This window comes from Eubalaena glacialis, chromosome 19 (assembly GCF_028564815.1).
Source record: "Eubalaena glacialis isolate mEubGla1 chromosome 19, mEubGla1.1.hap2.+ XY, whole genome shotgun sequence".
NCBI lineage: Eukaryota > Metazoa > Chordata > Mammalia > Artiodactyla > Balaenidae > Eubalaena > Eubalaena glacialis.
In genome coordinates this window covers 56,432,826-56,447,377 of record NC_083734.1, presented here as the reverse complement: position 1 = coordinate 56,447,377, position 14,552 = coordinate 56,432,826, and the positions used below count along the sequence as shown (strand labels likewise).

At 57.4% G+C, this 14,552-nt stretch overlaps 1 protein-coding gene across 1 annotated transcript in view; it reads left to right on the top strand.

Moving 5' to 3' along the window:
• MYO15B (myosin XVB) overlaps positions 1 to 14,552 on the top strand; it is a 32,717-nt gene that overhangs the window by 9,661 nt on the left and 8,504 nt on the right. Inside the window, 26 exon segments of the mRNA XM_061176957.1 lie at positions 1,525 to 1,602; positions 1,792 to 1,907; positions 1,997 to 2,042; positions 2,182 to 2,306; positions 2,740 to 2,857; positions 3,095 to 3,252; positions 6,889 to 6,982; positions 7,592 to 7,705; positions 8,021 to 8,078; positions 8,290 to 8,420; positions 9,701 to 9,796; positions 9,901 to 10,136; positions 10,222 to 10,400; positions 10,615 to 10,687; positions 11,161 to 11,322; positions 11,561 to 11,661; positions 11,759 to 11,829; positions 11,949 to 12,033; positions 12,236 to 12,334; positions 12,483 to 12,598; positions 12,697 to 12,909; positions 13,118 to 13,196; positions 13,367 to 13,471; positions 13,548 to 13,803; positions 13,898 to 13,988; positions 14,102 to 14,321. Of these exon segments, the coding sequence (XP_061032940.1) occupies positions 1,525 to 1,602; positions 1,792 to 1,907; positions 1,997 to 2,042; positions 2,182 to 2,306; positions 2,740 to 2,857; positions 3,095 to 3,252; positions 6,889 to 6,982; positions 7,592 to 7,705; positions 8,021 to 8,078; positions 8,290 to 8,420; positions 9,701 to 9,796; positions 9,901 to 10,136; positions 10,222 to 10,400; positions 10,615 to 10,687; positions 11,161 to 11,322; positions 11,561 to 11,661; positions 11,759 to 11,829; positions 11,949 to 12,033; positions 12,236 to 12,334; positions 12,483 to 12,598; positions 12,697 to 12,909; positions 13,118 to 13,196; positions 13,367 to 13,471; positions 13,548 to 13,803; positions 13,898 to 13,988; positions 14,102 to 14,321 (3,220 nt within the window).

Here is a 14,552-nt window from a genome sequence, read left to right as displayed (position 1 = left end):
TACTTTCTGTATCTATAAATTTGCCTATTCTTATGTAAGTGGAATCATAACACACACACACACACACACACACACACACACACAAAATCCTTATGTGTCTGACATTGCATTAAGCATAATGCTTCCAAGGTTCATCCGTGTTGTAGCATGTGTCAGAATTTCCTTCCTTTTTATGGCTGAATAATATTCCATTGTATGTATAGACCACATTTGGTTTATCCATTCATCTGCTGATGGACATGAATTGTTTCCACCTTTTTGGCTATTGTGCATAATGCTGCTGTGAACATGGGTGTACAAGTAACTGAGTCACTGCTTTCAATTCTTTTGGGTATCTACCTAGGAGTAGGTCTGCTGGGTCATATAATTCTATGTTTACCTTTTTGAGGAGCCACCAAACTATTCTTCAGTGATTGTACCATTTTATAGTCCCACCAGCAATGTATGGGGGGTTCCAGTTTTTCTGCATCCTTGCAAATACTTGTTATTTTCCGTTTTTTAGAATTATAGTCATCCTAGTGGGTGCGAAGTGGTATCTCATTGTGGTTTTGATATGCATTTCTCTAATGACTAACAATGTCAAGCATCTTTTCATGTGCTTCTTGGCCATTTGTGTATCTTCTTTGGAGAAATATCTATTCAAGTCCTTTGCCCATTTTTGAATTGAGTTGGTTTTGGGTTTATTTATTTATTTTTGGCTGCCTTGGGTCTTCGTTGCCACGCGCAGGCTTTCTCTAGTTGCAGCGAGCAGGGGCTAGTCTTCGTTGCGGTGCGCGTCCTTCTCATTGCGGTGGCTTCTCTTGTTGCGGAGCACGGGCTCTAGGCACGCGGGCTTCAGTAGTTGTGGCCTGTGGGCTCAGTAGTTGTGGTGCATGGGCTTAGTTGCTCTGCGGCATGTGGGATCTTCCTGGACCAGGGACCGAACCAGTGCCCCCTGCATTGGCAGGCGGATCCTTAACCACTGTGCCACCAGGGAAGTCCTGAATTGAATTGTTTTATTTTTTTGTTGTTGTTAAGTTGTAGGAATTCTTTACATAATCTGGATATTAAACCCATATCTGATATGTGATATTTTCTCCTATTTTGTGGGCTGTCTTTTCACCCTCTTAATACTGTATTTTGATACACAAAAGTTTTTCGTTTTAATGAAATCCAGTTTATCTATTTTTCCTTTGTTGCCTGTGCTTTTAGTGTCATACTCAGGAAATCATTGCCAAGTCCAATGTCATGAAGCTTTCTCCCTTTGTTTTCTTCTAAGAGTTTTATAGTTTCAGGTCTTACATCTTGGTCTTTGATCCATTCATTTTGAGTTAATTTTGGTATGTGGTGTGAGATGAGTCCAACTTCAAAGGGGGCCTTGTAAAACTTTTTTTTTATTGAAGTATAGTTGATTTACAGTGTTGTGTCAAAGGTGGCCTTATAACTCAGAGGGGAGAGGCTGGATTATTTTGCAAAGGGACTGGCTTCCACACCCAGCCTTCTCTCCTTGACTTCGCCTCCCCCCGCTCACATTATCTCTTGCAGGTTCACAAGTTTTTAAACAGAAACCAGGATCATCTTGACCCTGCTGTGGTGGAAATGCTTGCCCAGAGCCAGCTCCAGGTGCCCCTGCCGGCCCCCCTGTCCCCCCATTCTGCCCTCCCCACCCGGACAGCCTTGCCCAAGGAGCTGGCCTTCAAGCCCCTGGCACCTTGAATCTTTGGCCGGCCCACCCTGGCTCCCCGGGGGTCGGGGTGAGGGGCAGGCTGGACAGGCCCAGGTGAGCTGGCTTGGCCCCCTCTCACCCCACAGCTGGTGGGTAGCCTGTTCCAGGAAGCAGAGCCCGAGTCTGGGGAAGGACCAGGCAAACCCACACTGGCCTCTCGCTTCCAGCATTCCCTGGGGGACCTCCTAGCCCGGCTGGGCAGGTGAGAATAGGGCCCCCCACACTCAACCCCAGGGAGTTTGAATGGAGGGGCCAGTCTGTGCTCAAGTGACCCCCCTTTCCACCCACCAGGAGCCATGTCTATTTCATCCAGTGCCTCAACCCCAACCCGGGAAAGGTGAGCTCTCCCAGCACCTGGCGCCAGAGCCCTCCCACCCCTGCCCTGCCCCCCTCAGCCCTCCTCGGCCCTGCCCCAGCTTCCCCACAGCTCTGAGCCCCTCAACTCAGCTCTCCTTGGCTCTGCCCCATGGCCACAGCTTCCGGGCCTCTTTGATGTGGGTCACGTGGCAGAACAACTGCGCCAGGCGGGCATCCTGGAGGCCGTGTGTACCCGCAGCGCCAACTTCCCCGTTCGCGTGCCCTTCCAGGCCTTCCTGGCCAGGTAGGGGCCCAGGATGTGGGCAGCCTGGGGCGCAGGCACCTCAGGGCCAGGGCTCACTAGGAAGGCCCCCTGGAGTGGCTGGCGGACCTGGGGCTTTTTCTGGAGCGGGGGATGGACACACTTTCCCAGGGACCCTGGGCCTGACGTCCAACCCTCCCTCCTTCCATTCTCTCTGTCTCTCCTTCTCTCCCTCCATCTGCGTCTCCTTTCACTGTTCGTCACCCGCACACCTCTCCACGCCTCTGTGCATTCACCCGCCCCTCCTCCTCTCAGCAAAACTCTCCTGGGTGCCTGGCACATAGTAGATGCTTTCCAAATCATTGTTGAATGACTTATAGACCGAATAGACCCCGAGGGGTTCGGGGGTCAAATGAGTGTGGAGGGAGGTCCCCGCTGTGCTTGTTCCGACCTCGGTTCTCCGTCCTTGGGGCAGGTTCCGGGCCCTGGGGACAGAGAGGCAGGAAGAGCTCTCTGACCAGGAAAGATGTGGCGCCATCCTGAACCGGGTGTTCGGGGCTGAGTCGCCCCTCTGTCACCTGGGAGCCACCCAGGTGGGTGGTGTGTATGAGCAGGGAAGCAGGTATGGCTGGAAAGTGGGAGGAGCATCCTGGGACCAACTCATGATTTGGTGGTCCTTCTGGGTGGTGGGGAGATGGAGTGGGCCGGGTGTCCCGGGCACCCCAGTAGAATCAGTTGTCCGGCAGAAGGGAGGAGGCTGAGGCCTCGGGAGAAGGGCAGGGTGGTCCCCAGCCACCTGGGCTGCCCCCAGCCCAAACCTCCGCCCCCAGGTGCTACTGCGGGAGCTGGGCTGGCAGCAGCTGGAGCGGCACCGGGCCCAGCAGCGCGCCCAGGCCCTGCTCACCCTGCACCGAGGCCTCTGCACCAGCCTCTCCCGTCAACGCCTTCGCCTCCTACCACGGATTCGCGTGCGTGGGCTCCAGGCCAGGTGTGCAGAGTGGGGCGAGACTGTAGGCCTCCTCACGGTGGTGGGGCAGGGTCGGGGAGGCGTAGGGCCTCAAGGCTAGTCTGCCTGCTTCCCATCAGCACTGGACTCTCCTTGCTGGCATCCCCACCATGCCGTCTCTGCTTGAATACCCCCAGCCACGAGAAGCTCATTATCTGCTAGGCCACTCAAACCTGCGGTCTTGACTCCTTGACAGTTCTTTTTTCTAGTCTATTCTCCACTCTGCAGCAAGAATACTCTTTTAAAAGCGTGAATCAGGTTGTGTGAGGCCCTGCCTACCTCTCCAGCCTCGACGTAGGCCGGACTTTTACACTCCAGGCTCTTTGGGCTTCGTGGTCCTACGATGCTCCCCTCGCCCTTCTCACCTCCTTAGCTCCAGCCCCACTCACCCTTCACTGCCCGTCTTCACTCATCCACCCAACAGCTGTTGGTTGACCACCTTCTCCATCTACCCTGGGCCAGTTGCTGGCAACACAGGGAGGAAGGTGCCAGCATCTTCACACAGGCACAGAGATGGTGCCTTCCAGGCTAGCTGGGGAGTCAGATGCAGACAGTAAACCAGCTGCCAGTCGCCCCAGAGGAGATTGTTAAGGACTGAGAACAAAATGAAGGCAGTGCCGTGGACACCAGGGAAGCCTCGGAGAATGGGGCATCCGTCACCACTATATGTTTGCAAAACGTGTTCATCACCAGCAGGAACTCTATACCCATTCAGCAATGATGCCTCACTCTCCCTTCCCTCCAGCCCCTGGTAACCTCCAGTTTACTTTCCGTTTCTGTGAATTTGCCTATTCTAAATATGCCGTCTAAGTTGACTCATACAAATTCCTTTTACATCTGGCTTACTGCACTACGCATAATGTTTTCAGGGTTCGTCCCTGTCGTAACATGTGTCAGAACTTCATGTCTTTTTTATGGCTGAAAATTGTTCCATTGTGTGGATGGACCGCATTTTGTTTATCCACTTATCTGTCAGTGGGCATGTGGGTTGTTTCTACCTTTTGGCTTATTGTGAATAAGGCTGCTATGAACACAAGTGTACAAGTAACTGTTCAAGTTTCTGCTTTTGGTTCTTTTGGGTCTTTACCTGGGAGTGGAAATCCTGAGTTATATGGTAATTCTGTCTTTACCTTTTTGAGGAATTGCCAAACTGTTTTCCACAGTGGCTGCACCGTTTTATATTCCTACCAGCAACGTGTGAAGGTTCCAATTTCTCTGCATCCTTGCCAATACTTGTTATTTTCTGCTTTTTAAATTATAGCCATCCTAGTGGGTGTGAGGTGGTATTTCATTGTGGTTTTGATTTGCATTTCTTTAATGACTAATGATGTTGAGCATCGTTTCACGTACTTCTTGGCCATTTGTGTATCTCTTTGGAGAAATGTCTATTCAAGTCCTCTGCCTGCTTTTTTTTTTTTTTCTTTTGTAATTTATTTATTTTTGGCTGTGTCGAGTCTTCGTTGCTGCGTGCGGGCTTTCTCTAGTTGCAGTGAATGGGGGGCTGCTCTTTGTCGTGGTGCGTGGGCTTCTCTCTTGGCGGAGCACGGGCTCTAGGCGCGCGGGCTTCAGTAGTTGTGGCACACGGGCTCAGTAGTTGTGGCTCGCGGTCTCAGTAGTTGTGGCTTGTGGGCTCTAGAGCACAGGCTCAGTAGTTGTGGCGCACGGGCTTAGTTGCTCCGCAGCATGTGGGATCTTCCCGGACCAGGGCTCGAACCCTTGTCCCCTGCGTTGGCAGGCGGATTCTTAACCACTGTGCCACCAGGGAAGTCCCCCTCTGCCTGCTTTTTAATTGGGTTGTTTTTTTTCTCATTGAGTTGTAGGAGTTCTTTATATATTCTGGATATTAAACCCTTATCAAATATGTGATTTTCAAGTAGTCTCCCATTACGTGGGTTGTCTTTTCATTCTCTTTTTTAAATTAAAAAAATTTTTTAATTTTTTATTTATTTGATTGATTATTCATTTTTGGCTGCATTGGGTCTTCGTTGCTGCACATTGGCTTTCTCTAGTTGCGGCAAGTGGGGGCTACTCTTTGTTGTGGTGTGGGGGCTTCTCACTGCGGTGGCTTGTTGTGTTGTGGAGCACGGGCTCTAGGCATGCAGGCTTCAGTGGTTGTGGCACGTGGGCTCAGTAGTTGTGGCTCGCGGGCTCTAGAGCGCAGGCTCAGTAATTGTGGCTCACGGGCTTAGTTGCTCCGCAGCATGTGGGATCTTCCCGGACCAGGGCTTGAACCCATGTCCCTTGCATTGGCAGGCTGATTCCCAACCACTGTGCCACCAGGGAAGCCCTCTTTTCATTCTCTTGATAGTGTCCTTTTATGTACAAAAGCTGTAGATTTATTTATTTTTTTTATTGAAGTATAGTGATTTACAATGTTTCAGGTGTACAGCAAAATGATTCAGTTACAAATATATACATAACATATATATATTCTTTTTCAGATTCTTTTCCATTATAGGTAATTACAAGATATTAAATTAGTTCCCTGTGCTATACAGTAGATCCTTGTTGCTTATCTATGTTATATCTAATAGTATATATAGATTTATTTTTAAATATTTATCATGCTCAGGGCTCCTTCATTGAGGAGTCTGGTCTTTCCTATATCTGGAAAATTCTCAAAGATATTGTCTCTTCCAGGATCTCCCATTAGACTTCCAGTGAATGTTATTTTTTCATTTTTTAGAAGTTCTGCTTCTTAAATAATAATATGCCAGACTCTATTCCAAACACACCTTTTAATTCATTTCATCTTATTGTGGGGCAAGCATTACAGTAGTTCCCATTTTATTTATTTATTTATTTTTAAAATAAATTTATTTTATTTATTTATTTATTTTTGGCTGTGTTGGGTCTTCACTGCTGCGCATGGGCTTTCTCTAGTTGCGGCGAGCGGGGGCTACTCTTCGTTGCGGTGCACAGGCTTCTCACTGTGGTGGCTTCTCGTTGTGGAGCACGGGCTCCAGGCGCACGGGCTTCAATAGTTGCAGCACGTGGGCTTCAGTAGTTGTGGCTCGCAGGCTCTAGAGCGCAGGCTCAGTAGTTGTGGCGCACGGGCTTGGTTGCTCCGCGGCATGTGGGATCTTCCCGGACCAGGGCTCGAACCCGTGTCCCCTGCATTGGCAGGCGGATTCTTAACCACTGCGCCACCAGAGAAGCCCTAGTTCTCATTTTAGAGATGATGAAAATAAAACACAGAGAGGTAAAGTAGGGAATTCCCTGGCGGTCCAGTGGTTAGGACTCAGCGCTTTCACTGCCAGGGCCGGGTTTGATCCCTGGTCGGGGAACTCAGATTCCACATGCCATGCGGCGTGGCCAAAAACAAAAGCAAAAAAAACCCAGAGAGGTAAAGTAACTTATCCAAGACCCGCAGTGACTAAACAGTAGGGGAACGAGCCGGGGTGGTCGGCTCCAGGGTCCCAGATCTTAATCCCTTGGGCACAACAGCATCTCAGTTTACCTGCTAGTCTTTCAAAGTGTCGTGTCCTTTCCCTGTTGCTTCCCTTAGGCAGCTGGGGGCTTCCCTGGTGTCCGATTTTACATTCATGTCTTGGCTTGGAGGATTCAGGTATCGGGTGTGAGTTTGGACCCCTCACCGACCCCCTTCCCGGCCTCCAGGAAGTGGTACCTCCGGCGGCGGGCAGCTCTGGGGCAGCTGAACACCATCCTGCTGGCGGGCCGGCACCTGCTCTGGAGACAACAGAGAGGGCAGGTGAAGCACATGGATGGGTCCTGCCCCAGGCAGCTCAGGGGAGAAGTCAGGCAGCCTTGCCGGCCACGTTGGCCAAATCCCGACGGTGTCCACCCTTCAAGCCCAGCCGCACAAGGACCGAGGCCTCGGAGACCATTGCTGGTGGAGCTCCTTCCGTTCCCCTCTGCCTGGCCAGGGTAGCCTGGGGCCTCCAGGAGGTTGTCGCCTTCCTTCATGCCTGCCCACTGCCAGGGCCTGACTCTCCCCTGCTGGCTGGGGGTGACTCCCATCCCCTCCAGGCCTCCCTTGGACTGTTCCCCTCTTGCCCAGTGACTCCAATCTGAGGGCCATAAAGCAGCTCAAAGGTCAATGCCCACATACTGCCCCCCTCTCTGGCCCCTCCCTGGCTGGACTTTGTCCCCTGGGACCATTCCTTCCCTTCTTCCCTCCTCTTCCCGGTGCCCTGGTAGACGGGCAGAGACAGCCACAGCGCTAAGGCTAGTGAGGGCTCTGGAGGGCTGGGGGAAGACAGCTGGCCCCCTGGGTCTGCACCTCTTCCTCCACTGGTGTGGGGTCCTCCTGGGAGGAGGAGAGGGCAGCTGAACTGCTGAGTGGGGGAGGGGCCTCTAGGGAGCTCCTGGTGACACCTCACGGGGGCATCATCTCCTCCTGCATCTCCCCCAACAGCTTGGGCATCGGTGTAGCTGGCACAGAGTTGGGACCTCCAAGAAGGGGCCAAGCATGGTAGGTGGCCTGGAAGCTGGAGGGTGTCTGCTGGGTTGTGAGCCTGCTGAACCTGGCCTGGCTTGAGGGGGAGCGTGGGGTCCCAGGGGTGCCGAGGTGGGTCCTGTCCCTCAGGCCCATCCATTGTGCCCCCAAGAAGAGGCCTGGGGTGCCCTTGGTTTCCCTCTGAGGGCTCTGGGGGCTTTATCTGTTTGAGTGTCCAGGACTAGAATCCTTGGTCTTTGGAGGGGAAGCTTACAGCCCTGGGGGTGAGGAGGGCCCCTGGGTACCTATGCCCCTTCCCTTAGTTCCTGGTCAATTGCTCCTCCCTGCTAGGAGCTGGGGTGCTTGGAGATCCCGGCTGAGCTGGCTGTCATGCTGAAGACAGCGGAAGGTGAGTCCTGATGGGCATCGCTCTTGCCATGACCCCCTCCTGGGCGGAGGCTCTGTCCCTGTGGTCCCTCCCTCTGATGCTCTGGGTCCCCCCAGCTCACTGCCCGGCTCCCTCTGCACTGGAGCTGGGGGCTGAGGCTGAGAGGTGGAGGCGGCGCCAGAGCCAGGCGCCTTACCTGGGCGTTTCTGGGCTGCCGCCTATGTCATCCCAGGCCGTCAGCACACCCTGGCCGAGAGCATCACCGAGGCCATGCCCCCGGAAGTTCCCGCACGGCCCAGCCTGACCCTCCCACCCGACATCGACCAATTCCCCTTCTCCAGCTTCATCTCCATCGGCTTTCAGGTGGGCCCCCAGGCCTTAGCTGTACACGGCTGATGCCCACATCTCCCCAGACGTTAGCCCCCGTCAGGCAGAAGCTGTGTCTGTCCTTCTGTCTCCAGTCCCCTCCTCCCTCTCCTGTTGCAGGGCTGTGGATGCAACTGCGTTGCTCGGAAAATCCTTTGAACCTAAACGCGTCACTGGTTACTTATCTGCAGTGCCACACCTTTGTTACACCTGCGGCACTGCCCTGCCATTGAAGCCGTGTTGTTAAAGCATGTTGAATGACAAGGCAGTGTCCAGGCTACAGTGTTGGCAACAAAAGCAGGATTCAAAACTGCACGTAGAGTATGATCCCAATTTTGTTAATTTTGAGGGTGGGGAAATGACGTGTGTACCTACACGTAGAAAGTAAGACTAGAAAGAAAGAGGCGAAAATGTTAACTGTGGTTATATCTGGCAGTGGAATGTTAATGGTGGTTTTTATTCTTCATCCTTTTAAGTGTTTTCTGAGTTTTCTGCATGCATGAGCTTTAGTTTTCTAATCAGAAGGAGTGATTGAGAGTTTTTTTCCTTAATATTTATTTATTTATTTGGCTGCGCCGGGTCTTAGCTGCGGCACACGGGATCTTCGTTGCCTGTGCAGGATCTTTTTGCAGCATGCGGGACCTTTTTTAGTTGTGGCATGCGGGATCTAGTTCCCTGACCAGGGATCAAACCCGGGCCCCCTGCATTGGGAGCGTGGACTCTTAACCGCTGGACCACCAGGGAAGTCCCGAGATGTATTTTTCTTTTATTTTTTAATAAATGTATTTATTTATTTATTTTTGGCTGCGTTGGGTCTTCGTTGCGGCATGCGGGCTTTCTCTAGTTGTGGCGAGCGGGGGCTACTCTTCGTTGCGGTGCGCGGGCTTCTCATTGCGGTGGCTTCTCTTGTTGCGGAGCACGGGCTCCAGGCGCGCAGGCTTCAGTAGTTGTGGCACGCGGGCTTCAGTAGTTGCGGCTCGCGGGCTCTAGAGAGCGCAGGCTCAGCAGTTGTGGTGCACGGGCCCAGCTGCTCCATGGCACGTGGGATCTTCCCGGACCAGGGCTCGAGCCCATGTCTCCTACACTGGCAGGCAGATTCTTAACTGCTGCGCCACCAGGGAAGCCCCCCGAGATGTATTTTTAATGATGGTTTTCCTCACCGGCCCCTCTTCCTCTCGCAGGGCGCGTGCTCCCTTGGGGCTCCCCCGGGGCTGTGTCTGGCAGGTCAGCACACACCAGCCCCTGCTCAGGCGCCGTGTCGCCCTCCTTCCTTGCAGGAGCCATCCCTGCCCAGACCTGGGCAGCTGCTGACCAAACCCCTGACCCGGCTGGACGGTGAGAACCCTCAGCATGCCCTGGATATCAACAAGGTGGTGAGTGACACACTGGGGGGGGGGCAGGGTGGGCCCGTGCAAGGGGTGCTGGCCGGGCACCAGGAGACCCGCGCGTCCTGCCTCCCCTCGCCCTGTGTCTGCAGATGCTGCGGTTCCTGGGGGACGGGTCCCTGGAGCCCTGGCAGGAGCAGACCATGGGCCGGTACCTGGTGCGGCAGGGGCAGCGCCGGCCGGGGCTGCGCAACGAGCTCTTCAGCCAGCTCGCGGCCCAGCTCTGGCGCAACCCGGACGAGCAGCAGAGCCAGCGCGGCTGGGCCCTCCTGGCCGTCCTGCTCGGCGCCTTCCCCCCAGTGTCCACCCTGCAGAAGCCGCTGCTCAAGTAAGGGGCCCGGAAGGTGGGGGCCCCATGGGTGTGGCCAGCAGGCCACCCCCAGACCCACGGCAGCCCTGTGCTGTGCCCGCAGATTTGTGTCCGACCAGGCCCCCGGGGGCATGGCAGCGCTGTGCCAGCACAAGCTGCTGGGAGCCCTGGAGCAGACGCAGCGGGCCCCTGGGTCCGAGCGGGCCCACCCACCCACCCAGCTCGAGTGGACAGCCGGATGGAGGCGGGGCCGCATGGCGCTGGATGTCTTCACCTTCAACGGTGACGCCTGCCTCCTCTCGGGCCTCCCCAGGCCCACAGTGGAGCCTGCCCGGCACTCTCGCCCTCCCTCGACCCCCTTCCCGCCTCAGCCCTCCCGATGTGACCCTGACCTCCCTGCTCTCCTGCTTTCGGAACCGCCACGGGACAGTAGCCCCTCCCCGTCCGGGTGGACCCTGCTGTCCCTCACTCTTGCCCCTACCCCTCGTCCCTGCAGAGGAGTGCTACTCGGCCGAGGTGGAGTCCTGGACCACAGGGGAGCAGCTCGCCGGGCGGATTCTGCAGAGCAGGTGTGCGGGGCCTGGGACGGGCGAGTGTAGCCCACGCTGGCCATTGTCCCGTCCGCCTCCTGGTTCTCCTCACGCTCCCAGCCCGCTCTCCCGCCAAGCACCTCCTGCGGCTGCTCCTGCAGGCCCAAGGCCAAAGCCTGCTTCCCGGGGGGCGGGATGGGGGCGAGGGGTCGGGGTAGGTGGGCAGGGTCCAGACAGTAGATTCAAGACGGAGAGCAAGTAGAGAGTATACCTGCTAGATCCGGTCCAGATTCTCATCAAGTTGAATGAATAAATGCATCAGAGCCAATGTAGAAGTAGAGGGCTGTGAGTTGCAGGTAAAGGAGAGCTGTCTGAGGGAAACTGGGTCCTCGGCCAGGTTCCTGTCCCCTTCCACAACCCCCTCCCCCCAGCCCACCCTCAGGTCCTTGTCCCTTCCGGATGGTCATCCTCCTGGCTGACCACCCTCTGCTACGTGCCCTTGTCTCACCCAGAGGCCTGGATCCGCCCCCGCGTGGCTGGTCTGTGTCACTGCACTCTAAGGACTCCTGGCAGGACTTGGCTGGCTGCGACTTCGTGCTGGACCTGATCGGCCGGACCGAGGACCTGGGGGACCCGACCGGTCCCCACAGCTACCCAATCGCCCCCCGTGGCTTGTAGGTGCCACCCACAGCACCCCTGGCCTGCTCCTGTCCCTATCCTGTCGTAGGTGACCCCCTCAGCCACCCTGTCATCCGCGGGGGTTCACAGGTGCTGCCACAGGCCCAGCCCGCCCGCCCCCAAGCCTCCGCCCACCGCATGGGGATGACCTCCACAGCAGCTGCTACACCTTGCCTCAACCTGGGAACTTCCCGGCCAGGGCACCTCCTTAGCTGGGCCCACTATCTCCTGCAGAGCCGAGGACATCCCCCCGGCCCCTGGCATCCAGGCCCCCTCACTGCCCCCAGGTCCCCCTCCAGGTCCAGCCCTAGCTCTGCCCAGCAGGGGTCGCACAGGTAAGGCTGGGAGTGGGCACACTGAGGTTGGCAGAGTGCTGGGAATGGGGGTGCCAGAAGCCCCACGCCCCAGGAAGGTGACAGTAACCCTCCACAGGTGAGTCCCGGACCTCAGGGAATCTGGATGGCTTCCTGGACCACCTCTTCTCCCCGTGCCTCAGTGTGAGTGTCCTGCACGCAGACCCCACCCCACTGCTGCCCCTACGCCCCTGGGGCCTCTGCTGCCCCTCCCATCCCTCCTAGGGCTCTAGCTCTGACCTTGGGACCTGTGACTTTTGTCCCTTCAGGAGCTGGAGCAAGGCAGGGCTCTGAGTGGCCGCATGAAGGGAGGGGGCGCCATGGGGCCCATGCAGCAAGGCAGCTACCCTGTGGGTGAGTGCGGGGCTGAGCACCTATCCAGAGCCTCCCTGCCCAGCAACACAGGCAAGCATGGCCTGGGATCCCCACGCAGCTGCAATCAGAGCTCCGGCCAGCACCCTGGTGGCCCGTACTCTTCTCTTCGCCTGGGGCTAAAGGGAGGCTGTCTGTGGGCCCAGGTAGGGACCGACCTGGGGGTGGGGCCCTGTTCCCTCAGTGTACTCAGGGATGATGCAGATGCCCGGATACCAGCCAGCCATGATGCCTGCACCCATGCCCATGATGCCAGCAATGGGGGCGGTCCCTGCCATGCCAGGTAAGGCTGGACTATAGCCACTGAGTCCCTTCTCAGGTAGGGACTGGGGGAGGGAGGGTGTTGCCTGGGGCCTAGAGGGCACAGTGGGCAGAGGGCTGGGAGCTCAGCCATGGCGCTCGTCCGCCCTGACTGCCTGCCATTCTCGCAGCCGTGGTGGTGCCACCGCAGCCGCAGCCACAGCCACAGCCCCTGCTTCCCAGCGTGGATGCGAGGCAGCTGGCAGTCCAGCAGCAGAACTTCATCAACCAGCAGGCGCTGATCCTGGTGAGGACGGGCAGGGCCCCTGGATTGCCTAGTGGGTACAGATCTGTGGGGCGAGGCTAGGCCAGCTCTTACCTGGCACACCACCCTTCCCCCGTCAGGCCCAGCAGATGACCACCCAGGCCATGACCTTGTCCCTGGAGCAACAGGCAAAGCAGCGCCAGAGCCAGCCCCTGGAGCATCATGCCCAGGCCCAGGCCCCTGGAGCTGCCTCCCTGACTCCACCCCCAGCCATCACCCCCAAGCCCAAGAAGACACCCACCGCCCAGAAAGAGCCAGAGTGTGACCTGGAACTGGTAGGTGCCTGCCTGAGGGTGAGGAGCCGAGGCCAGGCAGGTGGCAGGGCCGGGGAGGGGCAGCAGGCTGCAAGGCCACGGAAGTGGGACACATGGGGTGGGGGGGGCGCAGGAAGATGCAGAAAAGATGCTGCCAGGCCCCAGCCCCACGGATCCAAGTGGGTTTGCTCTGTGAGTGGCAGCTTGTCCGGCAGGGCTGCTCCTTCTCTTTCCCTTCCTGCCACAGGAGACCTCACAGGAGGCTGAAGTCAGGCCCCGGCAGCACAAGAGCTTCCAGCAGAAATGGAACTATTTCCAGAACTTGGGTGAGGACCCTTGGGGTGGCAATCCCACACAGAAACTCAGCCACCGCCCCAGCCTGGCCAGGGGACGGCGGGGTGCACTCTATTCCTCTAGGTCAGTGTGGCCTGTCCAGGAGCCCAGATGGGTGGGCCAGGTGGAGAGTAATAGAGAGGGCCATCTGGGGCATTTACAGGGCAGCAGCAGATCAAGGTGAAGACGATGAGGCCTCCGGCCAAGGTGAAGATGCCCCAGGGGGAGGAGCAGGAGGAGGAGCCGGAAGAAGAGGAACAGAGAGCAGGTGGCGGGGAGAGGGGGGAGGGCCAGGCTTTGTGGCTCTGCACAGGGTCTCACATCTTTCCTCTCTTTCTGGTCAGTGCCGTCACCTCCTCCTCCCCCGGTAGTGAAGAAGCCACTGACACGAGATGGGGCCAAAGCTGCACAGGAGGCTGAGGCTGAGCCAGCCACAGAGGCGGGGCCTGGCGGCGGTCGCCAGCCGGCCAAGGGCAGAGCCGTGGTGCGTAGCTCGGACCCTGAGCCCCGGCAGGCAGAGCCCAGCAGGGAGATCCGCAACATCATCCGCATATACCAGAGCCGCCCAGGCCCCGTGCCCGTACCCGTGCAGCCACCCAGGTGCACCCCGGCGGCGGTGGGGAGGGGGAGGGCGGCCGGGGCTGCCCGCTCCCCGGAGTCACCTTGTGGACTCCTGCCCTCCTCCTCCTCTCAGGAAGCCCCCCCAAATCTTCCTGAAGAAAAACAACCCTAAGGCTGAGGCTCTGGCTAAGCTGGGGATCCATGGTGCCTCCTCGCTGCCCTCGGTGAGGTCCCGTCCCGTCCAGAGCATACTGTCTGCTCCAGAGTCCTCCTGGGGCTCCCCGGGGTAAACCTGGCCGCTAGTCACAGCCTGGGTGTATTCTCTGTGCCTCCCCAGACGCTGTCCCCCAGCCCGGGGAAGGGCCCCCCGCCAGCTGTGGCCCCTCGACCCAAGGGCCAGCCATGGCTTGTGCCCTCCAACTCCATCAAGGAGAAGCAGGGGCCCCTTCAAGAGCTGTTTGGCCAGAACCCACCCGCTGCCCAGAGACCCCCGCCTCCGCCAGCACCTCCGCTGCCTCCATCCTGGGACCCAGCGACCCCTCCAGCTGAGCCGCACGGTAAGAAACCCCACATCCCCGGGAGGTGGGCTTTGTGGGGGGCGGGGCAGGATTCCCAAGGGCCTCTCGGCGCTCATGGCGGAGGTCAGCTGCTCGCGCTTCGGGACTTTGGAGCCGTGGGTGAGGAGCCCCAGCTTCCGCGTTCCTGTGGGGGGCAGGGCCCGGGCACCCCTGGGGCCTGCCTGGCACGGAGGGACCGTCACAGGGCGTGGGCCTCGTCAGGAATTTAGT